General features: G+C 46.0%; 1 protein-coding gene across 1 annotated transcript in view; it reads left to right on the top strand.

Moving 5' to 3' along the window:
- The window catches only part of AK9 (adenylate kinase 9), a 107568-nt gene that overhangs the window by 25638 nt on the left and 68814 nt on the right, over positions 1-13116 (top strand). Inside the window, exons 14-15 of the mRNA XM_056856777.1 lie at positions 4867-4938; positions 8575-8726. Coding sequence (XP_056712755.1) covers positions 4867-4938; positions 8575-8726 — 224 coding nt within the window. The remainder of the gene's footprint in view (positions 1-4866; positions 4939-8574; positions 8727-13116) is intronic.

The raw sequence follows: 13116 nt of genomic DNA, 5'->3' as shown, positions 1-13116 counted from the left end.
GATTTAAAATTCCTCAACCGGTTTGTTCGCAAAAAGCACTTCAGGATGGAAACCCTCAGGTCCATAGTAGAGGCACTGCGACCTCAAGCTTATTTAACATCAATAGACCTCACAGAGGCATATCTACACATCATGATACACCCAGCACATCGCAGATTTCTTCGATTCACGCACGGACATATGCATCTGCAGTTCCGAGCCCTACCCTTCGGCCTTACCTCTGCCCCGAGGGTCTTCACCAAAGTCCTAGTCAACATCGTGGCAGTCTTAAGAGAGCAGGGGATCCACATCTTCCCCTATCTCGACGACATTCTGGTGAGCTCCCCCTCGGAATGAACATCGATACTCCACACAGAGACTGTCATTTGAACCCTACAACAACATGGGTTCCTGGTCAACGTGTCCAAGAGCCTCCTGTTGCCAATACAATCAATACATCACCTGGGGGCCTTCATAGACACAATTCAGAACAAAATGTTCCTACCTCAAGACAAAGTATCCACGTTACAGGCTCTAGCCAGAACCACCATGACTTCGACATCAACCGGACTATCGTTCCTAGTGAGGCTCCAAGGGCTCATGGTAGCATGCATCGGCGCGGTACCATGGGCACGATTGTACATGAGGACTCTTCAGTGGTTCCTGAAACCATATCAAATCCAGGTATCCCAGAAGCGGAACCCTCGCCTTACCTTAACAATGCAAGTCAGAACCAGCCTGCAATGGTGGACTAAGAGATCCATCCTAACCAAGGGCCTCTCATACATTCAAGAAACCACGACTCAGATCTTTACAGATGCGAGCCTACAAGGATGGGGAGCTACCCTACAACATCACATTGCCCAGGGTCAGTGGACTGCAACAGAAGCCCGTCTGCATATCAACAAATTAGAGTTGAGGGCCATACATGAAGCCCTCTTACAATTCCAGCCTCTGCTGAAGAATCAACACATCCTGATCAGGACGGACAACGTGTCCTCCAAAGCGCATCTGAACAGGCAAGGAGGGTCTCGTTCCTCATCCCTCCATGCAGAGTCACTACTCATCCTAAACTGGGCAGAAAAACATCTTTCCTCCATACGGGCAGAACACATCAAGGGCGCACTAAATTCACAAGCGGACTGGTTAAGCAGGCAGCAGCTGGACGAAGGGGAGTGGACCCTGAACAAAGAAGTCTTTCAACTCCTATGTGCGAGATTCGACCGTCCAGCAGTCGACCTCTTTGCCTCAGCTGAGAACCGACAACTAAACAGGTTCTTCACAAGGTTCGTGCATCCAGAGGCAGAAGGGGTGGATGCAATGGAGACACCGTGGCCTCGGGAGACGCTGTATGCCTTCCCACCCCTTCCGTTAATCCCCAGAGTAATCAGGAAGATTTGGAGGGAAAAGGCGCACGTCATCCTAATCGCCCCCTACTGGCCTCGAAGACCGTGGTTTCCTGCGCTGAGGGAGCTATCCACTCAAGACCCGTGGGAGCTGCCGAAAACCAGGGACCTTCTACATCAGGGACCCATCCTGCATCCGGACCCAGCTTGGTTAAAACTGACCGCCTGGGATTGAAAGGCAGAGAATGCTGAACTTAGGTTATTCTGCTGAAGTAGTATCCACCATGTTGGAAGCCAGAAAGTTATCAACAAAGCACATCTACAGCTTTACCTGGAAGGTTTTTGTCCGTTGGTGTGGTAGAAAACACTTAGATCCTCTTAATATCTCTACGGCTAACCTTCTCAATTTCTGGCAGGATGGCCTACTACTTAAACTGAGGTCCGCCACCCTTCGCAGGCAGGTGGCGGCTATAGCTACCGTGGTCACCCACCTGGATAGATATCCTACCACTCGGCATCCTCATGTAATCACCTTCTTGAAGGGAGTTTCATACTTAACTCCTCTGACGGTTCACAGGTTCCCCACCTGGAGATTGAACGTTGTGCTCAATGCACTGACGAAACCACCGTTCGAACCCCTAAGAAAGGTGTCGCTTTCATTCCTGCGTATGAAGGTCATTGCCCTAGTTGCAATTACATCAGCAAGAAGGGTGTCAGAGTTAGGTGCCCTTTCATCTAGAGACAGTCTCTGCATATTCCATGCAGACAAAGTCGTCCTTCGCCCGGATCCAACCTTTATCCCCAAGGTAAACTCAACTTTCCACAGACAGCAAGAGTTGACCCTACCATCATTCTGTCCACACCCGGGACATCCTAGAGAGAAAAACTGGCATACCTTGGACATAAGGAGAGCTCTCAAAATCTATCTGAAACAAACCAAGCCATTCAGGAGGGCAGAGGCCCTCTTCATATCAATCAATCCACCAAATAAGGGACTAGGAATGACACCTTCAACGATCAGCAAATTCATTAAACAATGCATACAACTATGTTACCGTCACTCCAATATCCCCTGCCCACAGGGGATCACCGCGCACTCAGTCCGCAGTGCGGCGACCTCAGTGGCCTTCGATAAACATGCCTCGGTAGAAGAGATCTGCAGAGCGGCAACTTGGGCAAGCCCCTCCACCTTTGTTAGGCACTACAAAGTGCCTATGCCTCCGCCGATGCGTCCTTCGGGAGAAAAGTTTTACAGCAGGTGGTGGAGGATAACTAATCCCACCCAGAAGTTAAAGCTCTTGAAAATCCTGCTCATAAGATGTCCTCTGAGTCTCAGAGAAGAGAACGGAGCCTTGGCTTAGCTGTGAGGGCTCCTTCTTCTCTGAGTGAAGAGGACATCTTGCCCGCCCAGGGTGAAGATCAACACATACTAAGCACACCACTGCTGAACACCAAGATGCAAGCACGTATTTGCCACCATTCACTCTATCCCAAGTGTGCTTTCCCAAGTTCTAACACCTTGATTGTTGTCAAGTTGGTTATGGCTACACAGTTGTTTACATTTGTTGCTGCATGTTTTTTCATGTTGTTTAAAATTACTACTGTTATATATGTGCTTTCTGTCCTAATTTCTGCTTTGGAAGTCCTCGAACTGGAAGTCGGGGGGCGTTTCTACCACAGAACAGGAAGTGAAAGTTTTAAGATCCTGCCTATCCCTGAGCATAGGAAGAGAAACACCCGCTCATAAGATGTCCTCTTCACTCAGAGAAGAAGGAGCCCTCACAGGTAAGCCAAGGCTCCGGGTCCTGACCCCAACAGAACAAATGAACCCCATCTGGCCTGTTTAGTCCAACTTGCCGTAAAGAAATTGACAGACTACCAAACTGCCGACCGATTCCACAAAACATCCCACAGTATTGCACACCTTTCTTGTAGCAAAGTCAATCTTTGTGGGAGAATCGGCATTCATCAAACTTATCATTCTAATAGCTGAGACTGCTTAGCAGCCTGGACTGCAGCTCCTGAAGATCAGCCATGATGGCCAGCGAGAGGTCAGTTCCCTTCCGGCTGGGCAGGTCGTTCTGTCCAAGTTGAACTACGAGGGCATCCAGGGGGCCACAGTGTGTGATGTTGTCCATCACTGTAGTCCAGAAGGAAACCCAGAGCATGCCATGGCGTCTGATCCATCTGATGCGCAGCTGGGAGTCCAGGCCCAAAGAAGCCCCCCAACCTGAGGAAGTGTCATAGCAGCCAGCCCAATGGACTATGCTGTGCCTGACAATCCAAACCCATCTCACAGAATCTGAGGAGAAAAACAAAAGGAACATGACCAAAAATGGCACAACAGAGTGTGTGTTAGGGTGCACTTAAGGCGGATATAAGCCTTGTATGCAGAGGACCTCCAGTGACCAATACAGCAGATGTCATCAGGTGACAAACTGCTCTCTGCCACCAAGGTGGCTTTCCCGATCCTGAATGAATGGCCCCCAAATTCCTTCAGCTGCAACCCGACGGTAGAATTGCCGTAAAGGGGGGGGGGGACCAGAGTCAAGGCAGATGTCTGCCAAAGCAAAGAGTGAAATATTCGAAAAAAGCCATCAGATGTCAGTATGCCAGGAAAGAAATATTTCCCCTGTCAGTTGGTTTTAAGTGGCTGAGGGTTAACCCTTATATTTCTGTTCCGCTCTGTTCTTTCATGTTTCTTATTGTACATAAAACAAAGCAAAAAGCTGAGCACCGCTCACCATCATTCAACAGCCTGCCAGTCAGATCTCCCTGGATCTCTTGCAGGGGAATAAGAGCGTTTGATCAACTTTTGAGTCCAAACCTCACCCTCCACCCCAGTCCCCTGCTTATGGCCATGTCACTGCTCCCTTCCACTCCATTCGTTTGTGTTTCTTGCTTAGAACTTAAAAAAAAACAGTTTACCCGATTATCTTTTGTGTTTAGGTCTTTGATTTTTCAAAGGTCTAAATAGTAGTTAAGTCTATATAGTAAGAAAAAATCCTCAGGTTTAAGTTTGTTGTTGCTTACACAAGAAATATGTTTGCAATGCGGTGTGGGGGGGGAAAGGGTATGTACATAAAAAAGAAATAGCAAAAAAGAACACAAAAAACAAATAGTAGAGTGGAGGAGGGCAAGGATCTAACAGGTTCACCCACTCACAACATTCTCCTTCAATCCAGCCAGAGCCCCGTGAACGCCCACCAGGCTCTTTGCCAGCTGACTCGGCCCCCAAACTTGGGGGGGGAGGTGAAGAAAAGTAAAACAGGCACAAAATTAATTGTGTCTGGTGATCTGCCATTTCTCCCAGAAAGCAGAAGCAAGTCTTGACTTGCCTTAGAAACATGAGTTACTTATTTGTGTCCAGCCATGTCTTATATGGTGTGCATTTTGTGAATAATTGCCAGTTTAAGTAATTCTTGAAGGATTGGTTTATCCAGCTGATTGGATTTTACATAGGAAGAGAAGCTTTGTGAAATGGATGCCAAAAAGGATTGTTCAAAACACTCAGTGTGTGTTTTTTTTACTCCTATGCCAGGCACCACGGAAAGTACTATAAGAGAAGAGACATCTACAGAGTTGTCCACATCCCAGATGGAAGAGCCAACTGGTACTATTTGTAGCAGCAATTGTAATAGTAATTGTTCTAATGGAGAGATTGGTGCTGTTTGTAATAGAAGAGGCAGGAGAAGTGTATTGGCTATTTGGACCAGTGTATGGTGGCTATCTGTCACCCTCTAAGGAGCTTCCCTGAAACATAAATGGCCCTGTGGGATACCTAAGGCAATTCTTATGATAATTGCATATGCTTACCCTCATAGGACACACCACCAGCCCAGAATTTTCTACTTCTGCTCACTCACTGTATATTAGACAGGTCCAAGGGAAGCACTGACCTGGAAAGCCCAGACAAGCCTGATCTCATCAGATCTCAGAAGCTAAGCAGGGTCAGTCCTGGTTAGTATTTAGATGGGAGACTACCAAGGAAGTCCAGTGTTGCTACACAGAGGCAGGCAATGGCAAACCACCTTTGAACGTCTCTTGCCTTGAAAATCCTATGAGGTCACCATAAGTCAACTATGACTTGATGACAAAAAAGGGGAAAAACCAATAAGGTCTATAGGCTGCCCTTGACTGATGTCGTATATGGTGACATCAAGAGATAGGAAACCCCTAAGAGTCAGTGTGATGTATTGGGTGGACTGTTGGAGTAGGACTGGGGAGGTGCTTGTGCCAATCTCACTGCAGCCATGAAACTCCTTAGATGTCTTTGGACCAGTCACTGTCTCTCAACCTTACCTTTTAAAAGGCTGTAATAAGGATAAAATGCAGGAGGGACAGAATACAAGTGTGATTGAAAATATGATGGATTAAGAGTACCATGAGATAAAAAATGTTGGTGATCATCCTGTTCTGAGATGGGATCTGTTTTATTCACAAACTAAGGTAATTCTGTATTTTATAACAGTGTGTGTGTGTGTGTGTGTGTGTGTGTGTGTGTGTGTGTGTGTTAAGTGCCGTCAAGTTGCTTCCAACTCATGGCGACCCTATGAATGAAAGTCCTCCAAAATGTCCTATCTTTGACAGCCTTGCTCAGATCTTGCAAATTGAGGGCTGTGGCTTCCTTTATTGAGCCCATCCATCTCTTCTTGGGTCTTCCTCTTTCCCTGCTGCCCTCAACTTTTCCTAGCATGACTGTCTTTTCCAGTGACTCTTGTCGTCTCATGAAGTGACCAAAATACGATAGCTTCAGTTTAGTCATTTTAGCTTCTAGGGTCAGTTCAGGCTTGATTTGATCTATAACCCACTGATTTGTTTTTTGGGGGCAGTCCACGGTATCCGTAACACTCTCCTCCAACACTACATTTCAAAGGAATCTATTTTCTTCTGATCAGCTTTCTTCAGTGTCCAGCTTTCGCACCCATACATAGTAATAGGGAATATGATGGCATGAATTAATCTAGACTTGGTGGCCAGTGACACATCCTTACACTTAAAAATCTTTTCTAGCTCCTTCCCAGTCTCAATCTCCTTCTGATTTCTTGGCTGCAGTCTCCCTTTTGGTTGATGGTGGAGCCAAGGAATAGAAAGGCTTGAACAATTTCAATTTCCTCATTGTCAACCTTAAAGTTGTGTAATTCTCCTATAGTCATTACTTTTGTTTTCTTGATGTTCAGCTGTAGTCCTGCTTAGGCACTTTCTCTTTTAACTTTCAGCAGTAATCATTTCAAATCTTCACTATTTTCTGCCAATAATGTAGTGTCATCGGCATATCTCAAATTATTAATGTTCCTCCCTCCAATTTTCACTCCACCTTCATCTAAATCGAATCAAGCTTTCCTAATTATATGTTCTGCATATAGATTGAAGAGATAGGGAGATAAAATACATCCTTGTCTGACACCTTTGCCAGTTAGGAACCATTGTGTTACTCCATACTCTGTTCTAACTGTGGCCTCTTGTCCAGAGTACAGGTTGCGCATCAAAAACGATCAGATGTAGTGGCACACCCATTTCCTTTAAAATCAGCCATGGCTTTTCATGATCCACACAGTCAAAAGCTTTGCTGTAATCTATGAAACACAAATTTTATAACATTAACTACAAGTTATATTTTACTGTAAGTGTAAAATGCCTTAAAATGAAATAGGTAAAGGTCCCCTGTGCAAGCACCAGGTCATTCCTGACCCATGGGGTGACGTCCCATCCTGACGTTTTCTAGGCAGACTTTGTTTACGGGGTGGTTTGCCAGTGCCTTCCCCAGTCATCTTCCCTTTACCCCCAGCAAGCTGGGTTCTCATTTTACTGACCTCGGAAGATTGGAAGGCTGAGTCAACCTTGAGCCGGCTACCTGAAACTGACTTCCGTCGGGATCGAACTCAGGTCTTGAGCAGAGCTTTTGACTGCAGTACTGCAGCTTGCTACTCTGCGCCATGGGGCTCTTTAAAATGACATAGCTGCTTCATAATTACTTAATTACTGAAATGCTGTCTGGATGTGATAATTGAATGAGGAAAAATGAACTGAAGTTCTGTCCAAATAAAACTGAGGTGCTGTTAGTCCGTAATAAGGCCACTCAAGGTTTTTGAAGTCTATCCTTCTGTTCTTGAAGGGCAAGTTTCCCACCCACCCCAATAATGGGCTGTTCTACATTTCAGTCTCCTGCGCTTGGTATCTAATTTGGATGGGGTACACTCCCTGTTAAAAAGCAAGCTTGTGGCTTGAGGGTCTTTTTGATATACTGTGCATGGAGTCACAGATCTTGCCTATGGCACGTAGCATCTTTAACCAACTTCAGCTGGTTCATCAACTACAAACTACCTGGAGTAACAGGATTTGGTGGTCAATATCCATGTTCTCATTAAATCTGGTTTGGACTACTGTAGTGCAATCTATGTTGGTCTGCCTACAAAAGCAGTTTGGAAAGCAGAGTTGGTTCAAACTGCAGTGTCTAGACTGATAGCTGGTGTAAGAACTTAACCCTTGGCTGCAGCTGCCCGTTTGTTTCAGACCAAAGTGCTGGAATAAACCTATATAGTCGTATAAGACCTGGTGCCAAAGTGTCCTACGGTTCATCTTCTCCTGTATATAGCTGCCTGCCAATTGATGTCCTCATTGAAGAAGCTGCTCAGTGTGCCTCTGCATTCTGAAGCTAGGTGGGTGTGCTCCAGAGACAGGACCCTCTCTGGCATTCTCTCCCCTCAGAGGCTTGCCTCACACCAAACATATAGACACCAGGTGAAGAAGTTTTATCTCTCAAGTCTTTGTCTTCTCATCCATTCTTTCAGACTGAAGTTTCTTACTTTCATGATGATTTTAGGTTATTTTAGGATATTTATGATCTTATCCTCCCAACTCATATTAATTTATTGAGTATGTTTTACCCCATCATTTCCCCAGAAGCTCCTCCATTTTATCCTCCATTTTATCCTTGCAACATCCTAGGCTAAGAGGTGATGGCTGACCCAAGGTCCCCCAGTGAGTTTCATGGCCAGTGGAGATTTGAGCTTTGGTCTCCCAGACATACCCCAGAACTCTGACTGCTGCATCACAGTGACTTCCATGCTTTATTGGCAGTTTTAAAATAGATTGATTGAGTTGTTTATTATTTATGTATTAAGCTGCCTCACGTACAGTTTTATAGAGAGGTGGGATATAAATGTTTTATATAGAACATTCTATAAAATGTCTGATAAAATGAGCTTATCAACATATTTATGTTTACATTTTTCTAAAATGGTCACAGACTCATCATTGCGAACATTAGATTCGGACATAACTTCTGATCACCCAGAGGTCCAAGATATGGTAGAAAAAGCAATTCAAGCTGCACTGCAGTCGCCCATATTATTGCCACCGGAAATATATGTTACTGTATTACAAGAAGCCATTACAGAGGTAAAAGCACCGATACCAAATATAAGTAATTTTAGAGAGTTGTTTTTAATTGTCTATATGAAATATAGGTCCTGAATATGTTTGCCAAAGGTTAATTAATTAAAACTGAGATCTGATGTTTGTATAACCCAAGGATTGTTAAAGAACTCAAATATATAATTGTTGATCTAACTAACTAGTGGCTTGGATTTCACTGGAAAGTTCTGTGAGTGGGAGGGCATTTTTGATGATTCCCCACTCCCATGACACAACTCTGACTCTCCCCTAACTATTCTTGGGGGGCTGGAGCAGTATGGTGGAGAAGTTATGATTCACATACAGAAATTCTTCCACTTGTGGACATTTCAGATTGAGTCCAAGCCACTACATATCATTTGTTTCTGAAATTGTCCTCCCCGCTAAGAACTGGAAAGTAGCAAGTATATATCACCATTGTGTTTTTTAAGTATCCCAAGGATATCAATAAAATTACTTGTCAGTAAACCTAACATCTGTTCTAGGCATTAGTTTTTAAACTGTTGATACAAGACTTGCTGATCTTATCCTCCCAACTCATATTAATTTCTGTCTCACTAAACTTTTAGAGTTATCTGAGTGGGTTAATAAGCATATGGATGAAGGTGGGCCAGTAGACATTATATGCTTGGATTTCTAAAAGGCTTTGACAAGGTACCTCACCAAAGACTCACCAATAGATTTGTCGTTGGACAAGAGGTTAGGTCGATAGACAGACAGACAGGAAGCAGAGAACAAGTAAATGAATAGTACCCCCTATGTAAGAAGTTAGCAGTGGAGTTCCCACAAGTAGTGATATTGGGAGTAGTGCCATTAAATTGTTTCATAAATGATCAGGAATTGAGAGTGAAAAAGCAGCCAGGTTTGCAGATGATGATAAATTATTCAGGATGGGGAAAACCAATGCAGGTTGTGAAGAGCCCCAAAAGAATATCTCCTGTTAGGTGAATGAACAACAGTGTGGCAAATGAAGTTCAATGCAAGGTAAGTGCGTGGTGATGTATGCTGCAGTGAAAATTCCTAACCTTAAATGTATACTAATAGGGATGGAACTGGCAGAGATTTAGAGACAGAGATCTTGAGGTTGCAGTGAATAGCTTGGTTTAAACATCAACTGAGTGTGCAGCAGTGATGATAAAATTATACTACATGCTAGAGATTATTAGAAAATGGATTGAAAATAAAATGGCCACACTATAAATCCCTTGTATAGATCTATGGTGTAGCCAAATGTAACACTGTATGGAATTCTGGTTGCTGTAACTCAAATAACGTATTATGGAGCTGCAAAAAGTGCAGAATAAGACAATCAAGGGTATTAGGTGATGAAGCACCTTTCCTTTGAGGAAAGGTTAAAAAGTCTGGAGCCTTCAGTTTAGAGAAAGTACAACTAAGGAAGGACAAGACTGCGGTTTATAAAATTATGCATGGGATGGAGAAAGTAGAGAGAGCTTTTTCTCCCTTTCCCATAATACTTGAACTCGGGAGAACCAATTGAAGTTCATAGGCATTGGACTTGGTTCAGACAAGATTGCCATTAAGTCCCAGCTGACTTATAGCTATAGATTTATATGGTTTTCAAGGAAAGACATTTGGAGGTGGTTTGCCATTCCCTGCCTCCATGTCACAACCCTAGTATTCCTTGGAGGTCTCCCATCCAAATACTAGCCAGGGTCAGGGCTGAGAGTATGTGACTGGCCCAAAGTCACCCAGCAAGCTTCCATGACATGAGTGGGGATTTGAACCTGGAATCCCTAGGTCCTAATCCAACACCCAGGTTCTAGTACTGGCTCTCAAGTACTTTTTTATGCAATGAATAATTAAATTGCAGTATTCGCTGCCAGTAGAGGTGGTGATGGCTACTAGCAAAGATGGCTTTAAAAGGGGATTTACACAGATTCACAGAGGATATGTCAATCCTTGGCCTCTAGACACAGTGACTAAAGGGAACCTCTATGTCCAGAGGAAGCAGACGTCTAGATACCAGTGATAGGTGGCAATACAGGGGAAGGCCTTGGCCTCAATGCCCAGTATGTTAACCCTCCAGGGCAACTGATTGGTGACTGTGTGAAACAGGATGCTGCACTAGATGGATCACTGGTTCAGCAGTGACATATTTTGTGTCTTATATCTTACAGTTAGGCATAAATGCTTACATAGAATTATTTTTCAAAGAGCCATGCAAATTATAAATTTGGCATTGCTCATAAAGTATCAAAGTTGGTTGAAATTTTTTGGGTCTAAGTACAATGGAGTTGGGCTTTGACACAGGGCAAACTAGGCATGATGCTGGGAGATCTATGAACTTGTTTTCCAAGTTGTTTTTTAAAGTAGAAATAGCAGCTGAGGTTAGGGGCAAATTTGGCTCAAGGTTCTCTAGCATGATAGAGGGAGTGTTTCACCTATACTGTTTTCACCCTCCCCTCCCCCCAAGCTTGTAATTTGCTCTATGGGTGGATGTATATGTGCCTGTATGATTCCCCCACATTTTATTTTTCTTTACAAAATTTATACCCCAACTTTCTGCCCTGTTCAGGGCAACCACAGTTAAAAACATATGTAGGGGCTAGGGGCTCTGGGGAACGTGTCCTCCGCTCCTCTGCAGCCTGCACTGGTTGAGCCAACGGAGCCTCCTCGGCCTCAGACCAATCGGAGGGAGAGTCCGAGTCAACTTCTCCCTCCGACACAGCCAGAGTCTCGCCGCTGTCAGCCGCCAGCCAGGAGACTTCTGACCTTTCTCCTCCCTGGCCTCCGCTCCAGTGGCCTTTATAAAGGCCAGGCTCTTCCCGTCCCCCTCCTCAGGCCCCCCCGAGACCTAATGAGGGCTGGCGAGCCCCTCCTCCAGAAGCAGGCCATTCCACTTTGGGCCCTGCTTCCGTGTCAGGGTCAGGCGGTCTAGCCCGCGCCTCCTCCCCCCTCGCCTCTTGGTGGGGCCGGGGGATACCCTCCGGCGGCGGGCGACGCGGGACCGCCGCGTCCTCGCCCGGTGCGCGCCCGCCCGTCTGTCAGCTGGGCCACGGGGCGGTCTACTCGGAGGCCCGCGGGGACGGCAGGACAGCCGAGGCCCCCGCGGCCGGCTGAAGCTCGGGCGTCGTCTCCCATCTGTCGGCCCCGCCCTCCCTCTTCGCGGTGCCAGCCGGCTTCCCCCTCCCGGCTCGCCCCACTGGCCCCATCCTCCTCCCCGGCCGCTCCATCTCCTGCTGCAGCACCTGTGGGGAAGAAAAGACTGTCAGGTAAGGGGTTGGATCCCTGGGCGTCCCCGGGCCCCTCCCGAGTCCTCCCCTTTTCCTATGCTCCCCTGGGGGGCGGGACCTTGCAGTCCCAGACGGGCCGGGTCTGGGCCCGTCTCGGGACACCCCCCCTTAGAGTGTTCGTAGGGGTGGAATTGTCACTTTCAAATACACGTGACATGTAATCTGCCAGGAGATGCGTCCGTCCAGGGTTATGTTGAATTGTGAATCGGAAGAGCAACAACGAGATATACCATCGGAGCACTCGTGCATTGTGGTTTTTCATTGTAGCCATCCATTGTAGCGGAGCGTGGTCAGTCACCAAAACAAAGGGGTTGTGGGTGAGGTAAAACTGGAGAGCGCCCACGGCCCATTTGACGGCTAGAGCCACTTTTTCTACCGTGGCGTATCATTTTTCGGCTTCTTGCAACTTCCGACTTAAGTATAAGAGAGGATGGTCTTGACCAGGGGTCCTCAAACTTTTTAAACAGGGGGCCAGTTCACTGTCCCTCAAACACTGTTGGGGGCCGGACTATAGTTTGAAAAAAATATGAACAAATTCCCATTCACACTGCACATACTGCTCAGCAGTAACGCACAAGCTCACTCACTAGCAAACACACACACACATACAAGCCCACTCACTAGCAGGCACACACACACTCTTTAATTAACAGGCATTTATACTATTAAAGGTGAAGGTTTCCCCTACACCACGCTCACCTCTGCAGCGTAACAAAGATATAGTTAGTATTTTGCTCTGGCTGGGTTTCATAGCGCCAGGAATGCATTGTTACAGGAACCTCCAGAACTGAAAGGGCACACAAAATCTCTCATGGTCGTCATCTGACTACAAAACCCCACTGATGTCACTCAGCAAAGAGAAACTGGCTATTCTTTTCCTACAGAAGAAAAGTGGGCAACTGGCCACCCTGTGCCACCAAATGTGGCATATATGCCTACATCTCGTAGGGCACACTACCAATGCCCAGGGAAGGGGCCAGCTGCCTGCTTAGGCTCAGTCCCCCCACTTAGGCTTTCCGCAAAATTTTCATTTCTGCAAAAGATGCTGTGCAGTTTTCAGCGAGACGCCAAGAAAGGAGAACGGGGTGGGGGGGGAAAGAGAGGTAAAATTAGGACCGATT

This window comes from Euleptes europaea, chromosome 10, assembly GCF_029931775.1.
Source record: "Euleptes europaea isolate rEulEur1 chromosome 10, rEulEur1.hap1, whole genome shotgun sequence".
Classification (NCBI taxonomy): domain Eukaryota; kingdom Metazoa; phylum Chordata; class Lepidosauria; order Squamata; family Sphaerodactylidae; genus Euleptes; species Euleptes europaea.
This window is presented reverse-complemented; position numbering and strand designations above follow the sequence as displayed.